Source organism: Calidris pugnax, unplaced genomic scaffold (genome assembly GCF_001431845.1).
Source record: "Calidris pugnax isolate Ruff unplaced genomic scaffold, ASM143184v1 scaffold109, whole genome shotgun sequence".
Classification (NCBI taxonomy): domain Eukaryota; kingdom Metazoa; phylum Chordata; class Aves; order Charadriiformes; family Scolopacidae; genus Calidris; species Calidris pugnax.
In genome coordinates, this window is record NW_015090844.1 from 396,256 (window position 1) to 414,034 (window position 17,779).

Below are 17,779 nucleotides of genomic sequence, written 5' to 3' on the forward strand. Positions count from 1 at the left end.
ATACAAATAAAGCACTGAGATCATTGCAGTACTGTTTTTGCATTCACGTTTTATTTCGTGAGAAACTTGAGAGTGGGAGTCTCCCTGCATGTCCCACGTGTCTGAGTACTGATGTGCAATAGTATTTTTAAGTAATTATGAGTATTAACTCACAAGTGGTGACTTACTAGTTACCATCATTTCCTTCCTTATGAAGTGCAGAACTTAGAAAACATTTCAATAGTTACTGCAAAATCTGTATCAATAGTAATAGAAATAGGGTTCATAGCAACATATCTAGTACAAGCTTCAATTAATTTAAATTCATGGCACATTTATAAAATAATATATTGATTTCCTCATCTACAGAGAGGAAACTGAGGAAACAATTTATTTATTTGACATAGGAAATCAGCAGTAGAGAAGGGAAAGGAACTTAGCTGCAGGTCAAGACACTGCTAAAATGAGCATCCATCCTCTCAAGAAAATAGATATTTTTTTTTGGAATCTACTTTCAATAAAGATCTGTAAAACTTGCCATAAAAGCAGAATTAAGGAAAGCTTAGAATCATTTGAGTATGTGCTACTGAGGTGTGACGTTTGTTAGAATATCAGACTTACTGATCTCTGTCTTTACTATTGTGAAACTCTGTCTGAAATCAGAGCTTGAGTGTTGAGCTGCAACACTTTCGCTCTCCGTAATACGAATCCAACGCAGCAGGGGATGCACGCTTGTGAACAGCTTACTCTACCCAAGTGTAATCCTATAATCATCATCTTTGTTCTTAGCAGTATCATCTACATGGTAGACCACTGAACCAAGGAAAATAATCAAGCCTACAGAGAGCATTTTAATGTAAGATATTTTTGCATACCTGTTGAATTTAAAAAATAAAATAAAATTAAAAATTGACCTTGTGAGATTTCTGAAGAAGCAAACACATTAGAGATTCAACACCTGCAGCAAAGCCAAGACTGTTCTTCATGTTCCCCTAATGTTTAAGCAGCTAACGTCTGTAGAGTACTTTAAGGATGAAAAACAAATTTCCCTTATTATTGCTGTGAAAATCCTGAAGTCATTAAAGTTTGTGTATTCTGAGTCCATAACAGAATTCTAAACTGAATAGACAGACAGGCCTGGAAAATTTTGTCTATATCCCCTTATGTGTATTATGTTTCTGATATTGGGTGAAGTTTGCTACTGCAGAATGTTTTTACCTCCTTTTACATCATACAAGTCCATATCATCCCTGGCTCTAATAAGAGCAAGTAAAAAAGGTCTTGTGCTGGTCAAGCACTGTGAATCAGGGAGTTCAGAAAATGTTTGAACAAAGGGCAGTATGCAGCAAACTCAAAACTGATCTCCACCCCAACTGTGAAATTAAGAGTCCTTTCAGTACAAACCTGACTTTGTAAACACTGTCCCTAGAAAAAAAGCAGTTATGTGCCTGAAAAACTAGCCCTTTCTGAAACAAACTATTCACAGCAGAACAACAGAAAGCAAAATGCTAAGAGATATACCTGTAACTTCCAGAAAATAACATTAAAAATGCTAGTAACAAAATTACATAGTAGGTTGGTATTAAAAACCAGGTAACATCAGTAAAACACTGATTAGTTTGGTTTTTTTACATGCAACTGGCTCTCCTTTTTCTTCCACAATAGCCGCTAGACATGTCCTAAGAAAAACAATTACAAAACATTTATTGCTTGACATGTCTTGACATTCTTTGAACAAAGTATGTCAGCATCAAATGTTACACAATCACTAGAAAATTTTGAAAATTTGTCTGCTTTTAGGACTATGAAAACCTCCTGTTGCCAAATTCAATTTGTGAGTTGCAGCCAAAAGGAAGACAAGTTTTAGGTTATGATTAATTTGAGTACGTGGAGTGGTAAAGATCAGTTCAGCCACATTTAGCTGGAGTTTAGATCTGTGAAGCACAAAGCCTGCATTATACATAGTCTATTAAACAAGATTAAAATGAAAACAAATAAAAAGAAAATGCAATGCTAAAGCTATTTCCTAATTTCTACCCCTGTGCATCCACAAGTCACCGAAACTGACAGAATAAAAGAGATATATTTAAAACAAAAGAAGAGGAAGGTTTTATTAAGAATTTTTAAAAATCCTATTTCCTCTTTTGGGGATTTATCTTACAATAGTCTTTTGGGGATTTATCTTACAATAGTCATTTCCCCATCCCCTTTTCTCCCAACCTTGGCATAATTTTCAGGAGCAAAATCATGGTTCATAAAGCAATGCAGGTTTGGTGGCTGGTAAAGATGACTTGACACTAAGAAATTAACCTAGAAACTAAAAGATTCTGCTTCAGTTCTTGAAGCTTTGCTACCTGATTAACATTGTATATTTTTGTACACAAACAGAAATCTATGGATAAGTATTAGCTGGATTTCACCACAAACTTCTTCAATCACAGAAGCACCTGATTTTTGTAAAATGCAACACAAAAACATATTGTAAGAAATCTCACACGATATACGTAAGGAAGAACTATTCAAGTGATTTTTTTTAGTGCCATTTGAGTTTTGATTAAAGTAAAATGCAGAAGTAGAAGATGACAACTTCTTTTGCACGTCAAATATTTTTGTATGGGTGACCTTCAGGCAAACAGTGAGATCATAAATTACAAATATATACTATGTAAAAAATATTTGTTGTTGAGATTTTCTTCAATCTAGTTTGTTTTATTAACAACCAGTATATGAGGATGCACACTTCAATCAGAAGTAATACCACCATGTCATACTTGTTCAGTGATCTAAACATTAATATTTTTTGCATCATACCCAGTAACGTTTATATATTACTTCAGGTCAAGGCAGATAGCTACTGGAATCCATAACACAAATTATTCTTGTTAAATAACCATCTGAGTATGCAACAGGGCTATTTAGCAACTACGTTGTTTAAGTTTCCCCTTACCTCCAGTGTCATAAACACAGTGCTAACTGCCACTTTGATTTCTCCATCTGAAATCTCCTTGAGATCTTTCAGCATAATCTCCTCAATGCTTACACCTGTTGGAGAAGAGAAAGGAATTTCAATACCTACAAGTACCTATAGCTGATCAGAAGCAGCAGCATAAATTAAAAAAAAAAAAACAAACAACTTAGACCTTAATGTTGAGCCTTATGTACTTCAGGCCATCCTATGAGAAAATTTAAGCCCAACATTAATATTTCAATGCTTAATGTTTCTAGAGGGATTTCTAATGCAAGGAAGGGTTTAAAGCAGGGGGGAAGCAAAGGATGAAGAATTAAGTCTCCTGCAATGAATTTGTGTGAACGCTTACATTTTTTAAGCAAACTGAATTCCAGTTAATGATAAATGTATAGACAGACCATTCCTACGGTCTGCTATGAAATCACTAATATGAAACACTTCTGGAATGAGTAATATATTGAAAAGCATATATGGTATTTATAAAATATTCAGAAGCAAAGCACTTATGATATTCTGTAAACACAAAGTCATTCTACCTTTCTGATGTTCCTCATAAATTGATTTTGGTTATGTACATCAAATGGTGAATGAAGCAACTATATATTTATGTACCACAGAAATAAAAGTACATATTATGATCAAAACCAACAGTGTAAAATTGGAATTGCTTCACACTGCAACTAGACATGTTGATGTGCTTAAGTACCATGTATTGAAAATAAGTTTCTCTAATGGGAGATATCTGTCTAAAATGCTGTAAAGATTCTCAAAACAAATATATATTAGGTACAAGAACATGATCATATCACACAATCAAAAATACAGACATGACAGCCAAGTGCCTATTAAAGAAAGCTGCAAGCCACTTACTTCAGTGCAGGGTGGCAATGAAAAAGCCCACAGACTTCTAAAGTTTAGCAGCATAACATCCAAAAAGTGTTTGCATGACTGATTTTTAAGAGGGAGCCAAATACCAACTTAAGCCAAAGAAATGAATCCTCTCATTAGTGTTTCTGTATGGAGTCCAGCTACTGCATTAAATCTAAAGACAAGATGAACTGGCTAATGTTCACATATTTATTATATTTATGCATCTGCCCTGAAATAGCAAATGAATTCATGAATTCAAGCCAATAAATCGTTATTTCTCCATGAAAGAGAGAACTTTTTTGCTGAATTGTCCTAATACTGCCCAAAATAACAGGTACATAACATAAAATATTCAACAGACGTTAGTGTCTCCAAAAGACTTCAGAAACTCAACAGCATCTTACAAATACAAATGCCACATGTATATATGCAGTGCTAAATATGTACCTTGTAATACACAGCAAACAGTAGGTATGAGACAAAAAAAAGAGTGAGAGTGATCTCCTCATGTGCAGACGAGTATAAAAATTACTGGCAACCAGTGCCATGCAGACTGAATCCGTTATATCCACTTGTCCAAGTTTTGCGTTGGTTATTAGGGTACACTTCATGTGCCAAGTACATGACAAACCTTACTAAACCATCTTCCCAGGCAACTGGCAGAACTAAGAAGTGAAGTCCATAAAAGCCATTTTCACTGGGTCTCTCCAATCCAGGCTGCATTCAGTTCATTTCTGAACTATGATTCCTTGACTAAGTCTGGAGGAACTTCAGGGAACTATGTCAAGATTTATAGCCCTGAACTAATTTAGCTTGCAACCTTAACTAGCCTTAACTATCAGTCAGGGCAGCCATCTCAGGCTGACAGTCTGAATTTAGACGAGAGAATTCTGCAGATGCTCAGATAAGGAATGGCAAAAAAAAAAAAAAAGACTATGAGTCTGCACACCTGATATACCTAACAAAGAAAGATCTCAGTAATTCAATACTCACTGATAACAATTTGGTAGCAAATGCCACTTAACAAAGACAGTAAAAAGTTTAAGAGTTATTGCAAGAATTTTCTTCAGGCTTTCAGAGCATCCCTTCAAAAGCTTGCTACCAAATTTTGGGTTCAAACATTCCCACTTTTGATCGCTGAAAAAATTACAACTGTGTTCAGCTATTTCTCAAAGAAGGAAATGAAAGAATTGCAATTTCCCCACTGCTTCCTTAATCTTAGTCTGAAGTCAAATTCACTTCACCTGTACACAGCCCTCAATAAATTTGGGAAGGTTCAGAATCCACTCCCACACCATGTAGGCAATTGCAGCACAATTTCTGCACATGGGCTATCACATTGATTACGCCCCTATACTTCATCAACAAAAATTCTTGACTAGCATACACTTGTAAAAAAAAAAAAAGAAATAATTCATATTTACTTTATCTGTAAAAGCAATACAAGATTATTTTCAGTAGCTCCTCCAGAGAAATCACAATTCCATTATTGAGAATGTAAGCCACTTAATTTAAAATTAAATATAATATATGTAAGTGTCAATGAAGATAGCATGCTGCAACTATTTTCACCACACACAATGAGCCAATATATTTGGATACAGTTACACAACTAAATTTGTAAAAGGTCTGAAAAATGGAAGCGTGTTGCACTACCTTGTGGGTTAAACTGAGTCTCCTGGAGAGCAGAGATAATTTCCTCTCGTGGGGGAAGATCCGGAAACTTTTCCTCGAGGATTGACAGAACTTTCTCCTGCTGCTCTGTAATTCTGTCAGCCTCTGAAGACATACACTTGAAGAGAATGCTTCCTGAAACGTTGAAAGACAAAAATCAATGTCTCCTGTAAACCATAAAGAAGTACTACAGAAACAAGAATGTTTACTGTATCGCCATCCAAGCCCTTTCCTTCTTGGAGGTTATTTCCACTGATGAGTTCACAGTAGATATCAAAAGCTTTTCATGCGGAAACTTCCTCCTAACATGAAGGCAGTTTCTAAAATCAGAACTGGGTGGCTTGTCAGAGCTCATGCTACAGCTACCTGGCTGCTTCCAGTGCTGCCACGGTGTTCAGTACACTTCTGCACAGCTAACACATCTCCGCAGCATGGCCACTAGTGACCAGTGGGACACCAGGGCTTGTCCCTCTCTCGAGGCACTACAGCAAGTGTTGGTATGCTTGTAAACAGTAAACCCATATAGCCAACCTTCCTTCTACAGATGTGTCAACGAACTGTTAAAATGGACATATGAAAAAAATTCTTTACGATAAGGGTGGTGAGGCACTGGAACAGGTTGCCCAGAGAAGTTGTGGATGTTGCATTCAAAGTCAGGTTGGATGGTGCTTCAAGCAGCCTGACCTAGTGAAAGATAACCCTGCCCTTGGCAGAGGGGTTGGACTAGACGATCTCAAAGTCATTGGTCATTTTGGTGTAACTGACTCTGGCTAATTCTTTGTCTATGAACATACCAAAAAAGCACAGCACATTCAGCCAAACAAAACAATGCATTAAATTTTAAAATTTTATAGAGAAACATAATCCAACAAAAAACTTCACCATGACCAGTATGCTAAAACAATACAGAGGTGAGTTTGATGTCTTTTCAGACAACTCTGTGCTGCATATATTCCATCTTGATGTTAAATGTTCCTGGTGGTTCAAAGGTTAGTGACCCTTTTATTCCCTGGACATTGGAATCCCATTTATTAGTATACCCAAAGAAAGCCTTTGCTTCCAATTACTCACACTAAATTAAGGATAATAAAATCTTATACTTCAGCATTGAAATTATTACTGTACTGTGCACAGGGATTTCAAACAAGTGTATGATTGCATTGCATCATGCTAGGTCAATGAGCAAATAAGTACAATAGTATGAGATGGTTACTGTAAGCTAGTATGTTTAGGTTTTAGCACAGAGCCAAGAGAGGAAAACAAAACACTGTGTACAGCCACCCTCAATCTCACTAGACTGACTAGGACCCAGACATCTAATATGTATTCACTTTCTCCTACACTGTCACTACATAAAATAACAGAAGACATTTCTTCAAAATTTATAAAGCACTTGCCACACAAAACAATGTTGCCATGCTAAGTACATACCTCCTGATAAGACAGATCCTGTGTGGATTAAATAATAAGTAATGCTTAACAAGCCAAAAGCTGCTCCCTATCAGATACTAATTTCTGGAAATTCACATTTATGAAACTCCATTCTGTTTCTGTTACAGACATTGTAACTGCCAATTCTCTAAATTCTCAGTGTCCCTTTCTTCATGTCAGTCTTATTGTCACTATAAGACAATGCTCCTGCCCTATGTGATAGTATAAAAATATTGAAGAAATACAGACTGCATGAAAATCATGTATACTGATCCAGTCTGACATTTGTAAATTTTGGTAGACAAAACACTTCTCCAGAGATTTCAGATGTCTACAGGGAAATAAAGTGATATGTAAAGCACCCAAGATATCTCAGTCAAGATAGCAAGGCCTATTTTTCAGTCCCTTTTGTATGAAGCAAGTTTCTCACTCGGCAGCCTCCAGGATAACTCACCTAGCAATATCCCTGCGTTGCTCCCACCTTTAACCAGGTAACAGCGCCCGTGCTACATACTCTTGTCCATACCTTGGGAAGGGCAGTGACCAGAACGAGTTAGATGGCCCACAGCACCCTCTTGGTCAGCAGAGAGCTGCCCCTGGACAAACAGCAGCTCAGGGACCACATTGCATGAATTATTTTAGCAATAGCGATCTTCTGCTTTTTCAGCAACCTGTTTTGTGCTTTTTTTAACTCCAGGAGCGGGGAGGGAAACTGCCCGTGCACACACAAAGAAAATGGGGACACCAGCAGAAGGTACTGGACCTACAGTGTATGCCCAAATTCATACAATTACCCACTGGAGCAGGGCTGTAGCATACCCCGCATGGCCTCCCAGCAGCACTAGGATGAACTAGGCAGTCTGTCCATCTGCATAGGTCCTCAGATGCACAATGTGTCAAACTTCTACCACAGCTGTTTGTGCTTTGGGGGGTGGGGTGGGGGGAAGCAGTATTTGGGGGAGACCAAAGAAAAGAAAATCTTAACACAAACGTGCTGCAAAATGCTATAAATGGAGAGGTATGCGTCGGATACCCAACCAAGCTCACCAGTTTTGAAGTCAGCATGATGTAAGCTTCGTTGTCTGCCTAATTATACAGAAGTATGAGTGGGTTCGGTGTCAGGTCAGCAACTTCTGATTCATTTTAGGTCCATATACCACAAATCATTCCAGCTTAATTACAGGACACAGGATTGATTGTGAACCGAGGAATAACCACACCACAGTTTTTATCCAGTTAGTCCTGGATTTCAGCTAAGCTTTAAGGCAAATGCAAATACACGTGGCATGGGAAACAAGCAAGAGAAGTCAGAGACATGCGCACACCTCCAGGGCTACAATCTCACTGGCATCAAAGAGACATGGTGGGATAAATCCTGTGATTGCAGTGTTGGAATGGAGGAATACAGACTCTTCAGGAAGGACAGGCAGGAGACATGAGGAGGTAGTGTTGCCCTCTATGTCAGTGACCAGCTGGAGTGCATGGAGCTCCACCTGGCGATGGATGAAGACCCAATGGAGAGTTTATGGGTTAAGATTAAAGGGAGTACAGGGGCAGTTGATATTATGCTACAGACCACCTGACCAGGACGATGGAGCAGATGACGCCCTCTATAGACAGATAGGAGAAGCCTCACATTCACAGATCCTGGCCCTCATGGGAGACTTCAACCACCCCTATATCTGTTGGAACGACAACACAGTGAGGCACAAGAAATTCAGGAAGTTTTTGGAATGTGCTGATGACATTTCTTCTCAAAATCGGAGAGAAGCCAACAAGGAGAGGAGACATTCTGGACTTTGTCCTTACCAACAAGGAGGGGCTAGTGGAGAATGTCAAGCTCAAGGGTAGCCTCGGCTGCAGTGATCACGAGATGACAGAATTCAAAATCCTTAGGGCAGCAAGGAGGGTATGCAGCAAGCTCACTACCCTGGACTTCAGGAGAGCAGACTTTGGCCTCTTAAGGGTCCTGCTTGGCAGGGTAATGTGAAAAAGTACTGGAGGGGAGAGGGGCCCAAGGAAGCTGGTTAATATTCAAGGGTCACCTGCTTCAAGCTCAGGAGTGGTGTCTCCCAAGATAGAAGTCCAGAAAAAAAGCCAGGAGGCCTGCATGGATGAACAAGGAGCTCCTGAACAAACTCAAAAGCAAAAAGGAGGCCTATGGAGGGTGGAAGCAAGGACAGGTAGACTGGGCGGAAAACAGAGAAACTGTCTGAGTGGCCACGAACCAGATTAGGCAAACTAAAGCCCAGACAGAATTGAACCTGGCCAGGAACATCAAGGACAACAAGAAAAACTTCTGTATGTCAGAGATAAAGGGAAGACTAGAGAAGCCACAGGCATTCTCTGGAAGGAGAAAGGAGACCTGATCACGCAGGATACAGAGAAGGCTGAGGTACTGATGACTTTTTTGTCTCGGACTTCACCAGCAAGGGCTCAAACCACACCACCCAAGCTGCAGAAGGCAAAAACAGGGGCTGTGAGAATGAAGAACCGCTCACTATAGTAAAAGATCAGGTTCAAGACCATCTAAGGAACCTGAAGGTCCAGGGAGGTGATTCTACCCCTCTGCTTCACTCTGGTGAGACCCCACCTGCAGTACTGCATCCAGCTCTGGAGGCTTCAGCACAAGAAGAACATGGACCTGTTGAAGTGGGTCCAGAGGAGGGTCATGAAGATGATCAGAGGGCTGGAGCACCTCTCCTGTGAGGACAGGCTGAGAGAGTTGGAGTTGTGCAGCCTGGAGAAAAGAAGGCCCTGGGGAGACCTTATAGCGGCCTTCCAGTACCTGAAGGGGGCCTACAGGAGAGATGGGGAGGGACTCTTGATCAGAGAGTAGAGCGATAGGACAAAGGGTAATGGTTTTAAACTGAAAGAAGGTAGATTTAGATTAGATATTAGGAAGAAATCATCTTCTGTGAGGGTGGTGAGGCACTGGAAAAGGTTGCCCAGAGAAGTTGTGGATGGAAATGTTCAAGACCAGGCTGTATGAGTCCTGGAGCAACCTGCTCTAGTGGGAGGTGTCCCTGCCCATGGCAGGGGGGTTGGAACTAGATGTTCTTTAAGGTCCCTTCCAACCTAAACCATTCTGTTTCTGTGATACAGAAACAGTGAAATGAAGACAGTTTCTGACTCTCAGAATTTAAGGAAAAGTATTTTTTCCTGTTTCTCAGAGAAACAATTCCCAAACTATTACAATAAAATGAAAAGGATTATTTAATTAACCTTTTTTTCTAGGTCATTTTTTCAAACAGGCGATGTCCCCATCCAGTACAGGCAGTCTCTACTGTAAAATTCAGGGCTAGGCCACCAAATTAAACTGACTAGCTCCAGGACCTGATGTAGCCCAGCACTTCTACAGCCAAGCAAAAGGGTACTGGGAGGCAAGACAGGAGAGGAGTTGAACAAAGCTGACGAAGAGTCTGCTATTTCTCCAACTGCAGGCATTTGGAGAACCAGCAGCAGAAAGCTGTGGTTACATTAAGACAGGTTCTAGCAGCAAGTAGCCAGCCATAATTTTAACAAGTGCCTGAATGAAAGCAGCTATGCAACACCAAAAGTCATCATAAGCATCTGTTTGCTAAAATAATACATGGATTTCTTTCACACCAAAGCAGTTCTACTATAGTGTTGCAGCAGCATGGCTCATGCCAATAAAACTAGCTTAATCCTCCTATATACATGGACTGGTGGAAGGCAACTCTCACATCATTTATCTATTCCCCAATCAAAAGGGATGGAAAGATTCCCTAGGACGTACTATGGGAGCCTACCATGCATTTCTACAGGTACCAGTGTGCATTTGTCTCTTGCTCTCCCGGTTTCTTCAATAGTAAGGCCATCTTGGATTTGGTCTCACCTTTGGCAGGACACAGATCTTACTCTAATGTTGTAAAATCAGGCTGTGTTTAGGCACGCACTGTGCTCCAGCATCTAACTGGAAGCCTTTGCCTTTCACTGCTCAGTTCATCTCGGGGTCAATCCCTTTGCGTATCTTGATCAGGGATGACACCTTCAAAGACCAAAGCAAACTTAGAAATTTTGGGATTTATCACTGAATGCAAGAATGGAATGCAGTCAGCCTGAAATAATCACCGGCAGACATCTTAGAAAGGTTTTTAAAAGGCTATTTTCCCCCACTTGTCACAGCAACACTGTAGCGTTTGCAATCACTACAAGAAAAGTATGCTTCTTAAATGAATACGGTGTCAGCAAGTCCCAAGATCAACATTTGTTGTTCCTTCATTCTTTAATGCTGTGCTTATCAGCAAGAAGGAAAGGCAACACACGTCTTCTCTCCCAGGCATCCCTGGCATCCCTGTGAAGGTTAAGATTCCGGGTAGTTTAGAAAAACAGTTCACTCAAGGTACTTCTGCTTGGCCAAAGGTCAGTAGTCCATTTAGTCATGTGCTCCTTTGTAAGTACCTGCTGTAAAAGAGATACATGGACTCAGAAATCTCCTGCAGATTTTACTGAGTGCTGGTGCAACTCCCCCAGGGTTTCTGAAAGCATAATGGAGGCTGCTCTGTCTGCTGACAAGCACAGAAAAAAAAAAAAAAGAAATATATAATTGGTAATACAAGATTCAATATTATTTCTTGTCTACATCACACTACATTACAGATTTTTTTTTCCAAAGGAGAGGTCACTAGAAAATAGGATATGACTCTTAAAAAAATGTGCATTTTATTCTTTTTGCAAAGCGTTTTGGAAGTAGAGCACTAGTTTTGCCAAAAGCAATTGCTGTGCATTAATATTAAACATGATCTAATGAAGGCAGAAGTCGTTTTGGGAAAACATTAAGAACAGCACAAGCATCTCCTGAATTATAAGTTTATGGCTGAGAGAAACAGTACAATGAAAATATAGGCATTTCTCCTGTCGAGGTTTTGTTCCATGAACTGGAAAAATAAAGGACAGGGAAAAGGGGAAAACCAACAGTCCCTCATGGAAAATATACTTCATCACTCCCCATCCTCCAAAAAAACTCCACAAACCAAAAGTGTAAAACAGACCCAAGCAAGCAGTCTTCATTGTAATTACCAGGACAGCCACAAAGCTGGAATAAAGTGTAATTTTGGGCGGGGGGAGAAGCATTGCCTCCAGGAAAACTGTTTCCATGCATAAAACCAAAAGTATCAGTCCCAACAAGTGCAGCATTTGGTGCAGTTCAAAACACTGCTTTCTTTCTGGCATATATACTAAGGACGCACCAACTAGAGAACACGTGAATCATCTGATAGATGTACAGGACAGACCAAAAATAAACAGAAAAAAAAAATTGGCATAATTCCCAAAGCCCTTAAAAGGGTATTTCTTAACATTCGTTTGGGTGGCTAGAATAACAAACTAATCTTTTCTACTGAAAGTCAGACTGCCCCAGCAGAGCACAAAAAGGCCTCAACTATGCAGCTCATAACTAGCAAAAGCAGGCTCACACATTAAAAAAAAAAATGCTGATGCTCTTGCTGTAAATCTGTCTCTATTTACATGTTGCAGTCTGCACCTTGTGGCATCCTTCAAGGCCTTATACAAATAAACATAAGGAGGCATTTTTGAGAGTGCACTGACCCAAGGTACCTGACAGTGAGCGCTTGGAATCGCATCCTTGCCAGCTGGCTGCAACGGAAAATGTAATGATTCAGCAGTTTAATGGATCTTGAGTTTGGCAACAGTCCCCTTGTAAACATCTCTAGGGAAATAAAATAATACAGGCCCAAGACTCTGGCAGGTTCTATAATTGTTTGCTTCTGGCACAAATCCAGAGACAGCACAAGCTCTAACTTAAGGCAAATATGGCTGTACAACACTCCGATTCTCCAAGCAGTCTCTATTCAAAGCCCAAGGGTAGAATTAGCTTATAGCATGTCTGACGAGGAGACAAAGATACCAGGAAAGCATTCAGCTGAAAAAAATCCTTAAATATTAAACTGCCTAAATCAATAATGCTCAGTTTCACAGGAAAAGTCTTTTCTCTTAACTTTCTGGTTTTTTTAAACACCAAAGAGCAGGTGAAGGTTGCTCAAAGCTGGATTATGGCAGGCTATAAAAATCTGCCTTTATTATTAAAATTTTTAAAAATTGCTAACGGACTGTGAGAAAAAAGAAGTTTGAAAAAGAGACAACAAATGAAGGTGTCACAGCCACTATGTGATTAATTTTTAAAACATGAGATATTTTACAAGTCTTCTGGCAAAATACTCACTGGGAGGGCAGAAAATGAAAGACGAGTTTCCAGCTCAGACTTGGATGTTGGGATCCCCCAGCTCTTTTATGAAAATAAAATCCTAATTCTTAGCACTTTGACTTCCAATCTGGCCTTCTGTTGTGAATTTCCTCTGAAATTTATACATACTAACAATACACAAATTTACACTGGAAGTAACACAACAGCAGGGAAAGCCCAGCGGGATCTTTTTATTGGCTCTATGCCCATGGAGTGCCACCAGAGAGAGGGGCCATCCTGCCGGCTTCTACACATCCATTCACTGCTAGGGAGAATGAAGCAGCCACCCCTTCCTCCAGACCATGATATGCGATCCCTTTGTTTCCTATGCTCACCGGTGAGATGAATTTCAAAAGCTATACTTTATGGGCAATGACAAAAGGACATAAAATATACAGAGAAACACAAAACTTGGGAAGGTTGTATGCGATCTTTTATTTTCAGACTGCCTGTGTTTTGATCTGCCATCTACATACATTTGTATCTAGGATTATATCCTTTTTAAAATCTTATCAAAACCATTAATAGGATTCGCTGACTTTTCTGAATTTGCAATGGAAGGTTCTTAAGTACCAAAATGCTTTTCTATTTTAAGAGACCCACAAGAGGAGTCACTGTATTGCTTAGCTTTGTATATGTACAAACTGTGTTGCCGGGAGAAGAGAAAAGCATCAAGTCACAAATGTAGCTGTGATTTGTTGTTTAGGTTTTGTCAATCACTTCTCATACCTTGCAAGAGAAGGTATGAAGGGACTCCTGTATCCACTAAGTTCCTCGAACGTGCTACCACACACAATAATTAAAATGAATTTATTAACTTTTTTAAAAAAATCAGCCACTACGACCCTCAAAACTGGCTATCTCTATTGTAAACAATTTCAGTATTTCTCTAATAAAAGCACTTTATTTTAATTTGGATACAGACTAGAGATATAAACCATGCAGGCACTTACAACCATGTATAGTACTTGAACATGTGCTCGTTCACTATTCAGAGCACTGCCTCCCGACTCTTTCCATCACCACATAGGTATCCTGAGAGATCCCACAAAACCTTTTTTTGATTCTGCCTCCAGAAGCAATTATTATGCATGGTCAATTGCCTAGATGCCTGGATAGCTACTCAACAGAAATTTGGAGCTTACAAAAATATTTCATGGCAGGTTTACTAAAGCTTATTAGCATGGAAAGATACCAAAAGAGAATGCTAAATGCTGTGTCACTGATAATGCTTCTTCTATGGAAACATAGAAAAAAATTAAAATTACCTCTTGTAATTTCTTGTAACATGCCCATTACATTAGCTACCACAGTGACGAGTACAATGACATGCAATGACTCCTGTAGGTTCTGAAATCTAAACATAGGCAAGTTTTCATAATCCTCATTAAACACGCCCACATTGATTTCTTAAAAGGGAATTTAACAGTTCCAACTGAAGGGTTCTGCTGCAACAAATAAAATGAGGAGAATAATACAAACAATGAAGACAGAAATAAAAGTAATTCTGACTGTTGAAGCCTGTCATGGTTTCGTCTGGGACAGAGCTGACTTTCTTGCTGGCAGCTGGTGCAGTGCTGTATTTTGGACTTGGGGTGAGAATGATGTTGATAATGCACTAGTGATTTTGGTTGTTGGTAAGCAGTCAAGGCCACTTCGGCTCCTCACATTGCCCAGGCAGCTAGTAGGCTCCAGGTTCATAAAAAGCTAGGAAGAGAGATGGCCCCAACTGACCAAAGAGATATTCCACGCCATTGACACCATGCTCAGTGTGTACAGGTGGGGGAAGAAGAAGGAAAGAAGGGACCTTCAGAGTTACAGCATTTGTCTTCTCTAGTAACCACTACATGTGATGGAGCCCTGCTTTCACAGAGATGGCTGAACACCTGCCTGCCCACGGGAAGCAGTGGATGAATCCCTTGTTTTGGTTTGCTTGTGTGCACAGCTTTTGCTTCACCTATAAAATATCTTTATCTCAACCCATGAGTTTTCTCAGTTCTACTCTTCTCATTCTCTCCCACATCCTACCAGGGGCAGAGTGAGCGAGCTGGTTGTCAGCTGGGGTCAGACCACGACAAAGCCCCATGCTTTGTACTCCGCTGGGCATACGACACAAAAGGAAAAGGAGAGTGCAACGAAGACTTCGTTACAGCGTTGTTAAACACGGAAAGTTTTGCCATTAAAACACCATTCTTTGAAAAGGTACCACCATCAGGAGATGTAAATATTAGGTTCCAATCCATACTGTTGTCCACAGGCAGGCAGAGCCAGGCTGGCAGCACTGCACAGCCCCTCGCATCGATGCACTGCACAGCTTTCCCAGCTACCCAGCTGGTGTGTCGACAGCTCCATTTAATAGCCTCCTCTAGTGATACAGCAAAGACCTCTCATGCCTATTTTTAAATGCACATTTTTAATATTCAATATAATGTTACTCTTTAACAAACTCTTTACTCCCTGCTTCTTTTATGAAGCTTCCCGTGGTCTTTAAAGGGATTGTTAACCAAAGAATGGATCACACTCTTTCTGCATGAGCAGATTCAGAAACACTCCATTAAACCTTTCAGTATTTAATATAAAGAGTAATCTCTCACCTCTGAGGAGATAAGCCAGTTGCTGAGTGATTAACTCTGGTGCCTCTTGAAGAATCTCTTTTACTACTAAAGAGGAAGTAGACGCTTGTAACTCCAGGCTGCCGTCACATTGCTCATCTGGATTGATGACTTTGACAACGGCTGATTCCAAACTTTTATCCTCACTATCAAGCAAATTCAAGAATAATATATATTTTTCTTTCTAGCTGTTTAGACAACCCAGTAAAACAGTGCAAAATACTTTTTAAAATTCTAGACTACAACACTACTGTTATTGCCATTTGAAGTTTGCTGTAAAGCCGAAGAAAGTCACAATGAATCTGAAAACTAATTTTTTTAATGAAGTGTTTCACAGTGGTTTTATTGCTTGATACATCACTTAGTACTTAAATATTTAAATTTCCATTATCAAAATCTTTATAATTAATAATTTGAGAAAAATATTTCTACATGTACTGAAAAGATCACTCTTTATTTAGGGGAGATTTTGGATTTTCCCCATTGCATATTTTACAGAGATGGCTGAACACCTGCCTGCCCACGGGAAGCAGTGGATGAATCCCTTGTTTTGGTTTGCTTGTGTGCACAGCTTTTGCTTCACCTATAAAATATCTTTATCTCAACCCATGAGTTTTCTCAGTTTTACTCTTCTCATTCTCTCCCACATCCTACCAGGGGCAGAGTGAGCGAGCTGGTTGTCAGCTGGGGTCAGACCACGACAAAGCCCCATGCTTTGTACTCCGCTGGGCATACGACACAAAAGGAAAAGGAGAGTGCAACGAAGACTTCGTTACAGCGTTGTTAAACACGGAAAGTTTTGCCATTAAAACACCATTCTTTGAAAAGGTACCACCATCAGGAGATGTAAATATTAGGTTCCAATCCATACTGTTGTCCACAGGCAGGCAGAGCCAGGCTGGCAGCACTGCACAGCCCCTCGCATCGATGCACTGCACAGCTTTCCCAGCTACCCAGCTGGTGTGTCGACAGCTCCATTTAATAGCCTCCTCTAGTGATACAGCAAAGACCTCTCATGCCTATTTTTAAATGCACATTTTTAATATTCAATATAATGTTACTCTTTAACAAACTCTTTACTCCCTGCTTCTTTTATGAAGCTTCCCGTGGTCTTTAAAGGGATTGTTAACCAAAGAATGGATCACACTCTTTCTGCATGAGCAGATTCAGAAACACTCCATTAAACCTTTCAGTATTTAATATAAAGAGTAATCTCTCACCTCTGAGGAGATAAGCCAGTTGCTGAGTGATTAACTCTGGTGCCTCTTGAAGAATCTCTTTTACTACTAAAGAGGAAGTAGACGCTTGTAACTCCAGGCTGCCGTCACATTGCTCATCTGGATTGATGACTTTGACAACGGCTGATTCCAAACTTTTATCCTCACTATCAAGCAAATTCAAGAATAATATATATTTTTCTTTCTAGCTGTTTAGACAACCCAGTAAAACAGTGCAAAATACTTTTTAAAATTCTAGACTACAACACTACTGTTATTGCCATTTGAAGTTTGCTGTAAAGCCGAAGAAAGTCACAATGAATCTGAAAACTAATTTTTTTAATGAAGTGTTTCACAGTGGTTTTATTGCTTGATACATCACTTAGTACTTAAATATTTAAATTTCCATTATCAAAATCTTTATAATTAATAATTTGAGAAAAATATTTCTACATGTACTGAAAAGATCACTCTTTATTTAGGGGAGATTTTGGATTTTCCCCATTGCATATTTTGAAAACTTACAAAAGTTCTTTTTTTTTTTTTTTTGCTTTTAGACATTTTAAGTTTCTGCTTCTAATAGCAATAACAAAGTGGAATTATATTTAATAATATAAAATACTAATCATAATTCTTCAGAAGGAAGAAACACAGGGTTAGTAATAAACAAAAGCAAATCTTCTTGATAATTTTACTTTGAAAAAGCGAATGATGTACCGATATGACTGCAGTTAAAGCATCCATGCTTATGAGATTTACACATACGTCTCATTTTAGATTTTCCCTATGTTTACTCTAACCT

The 17,779-nt window shown here is 39.4% G+C and overlaps 1 protein-coding gene across 3 annotated transcripts in view; it reads right to left on the reverse strand.

Annotated features, from left to right (window-relative positions):
* Nucleotides 1–15,870, reverse strand: part of PRUNE2 (prune homolog 2 (Drosophila)) — a 109,256-nt gene extending 93,386 nt beyond the window's left edge. For all 3 annotated transcript variants that reach the window (XM_014942657.1, XM_014942656.1, XM_014942658.1), the window contains exons 1-3: nt 15,743–15,870; nt 5,474–5,626; nt 2,927–3,021 (exon numbers count right to left, since the gene is read on the reverse strand). In XM_014942657.1, the coding sequence (XP_014798143.1) occupies nt 2,927–3,021; nt 5,474–5,606 (228 nt within the window). In that variant the 5' untranslated portion in view covers nt 5,607–5,626; nt 15,743–15,870. The remainder of the gene's footprint in view (nt 1–2,926; nt 3,022–5,473; nt 5,627–15,742) is intronic.
* Between the last annotated feature and the right edge of the window lie 1,909 nt (nt 15,871–17,779).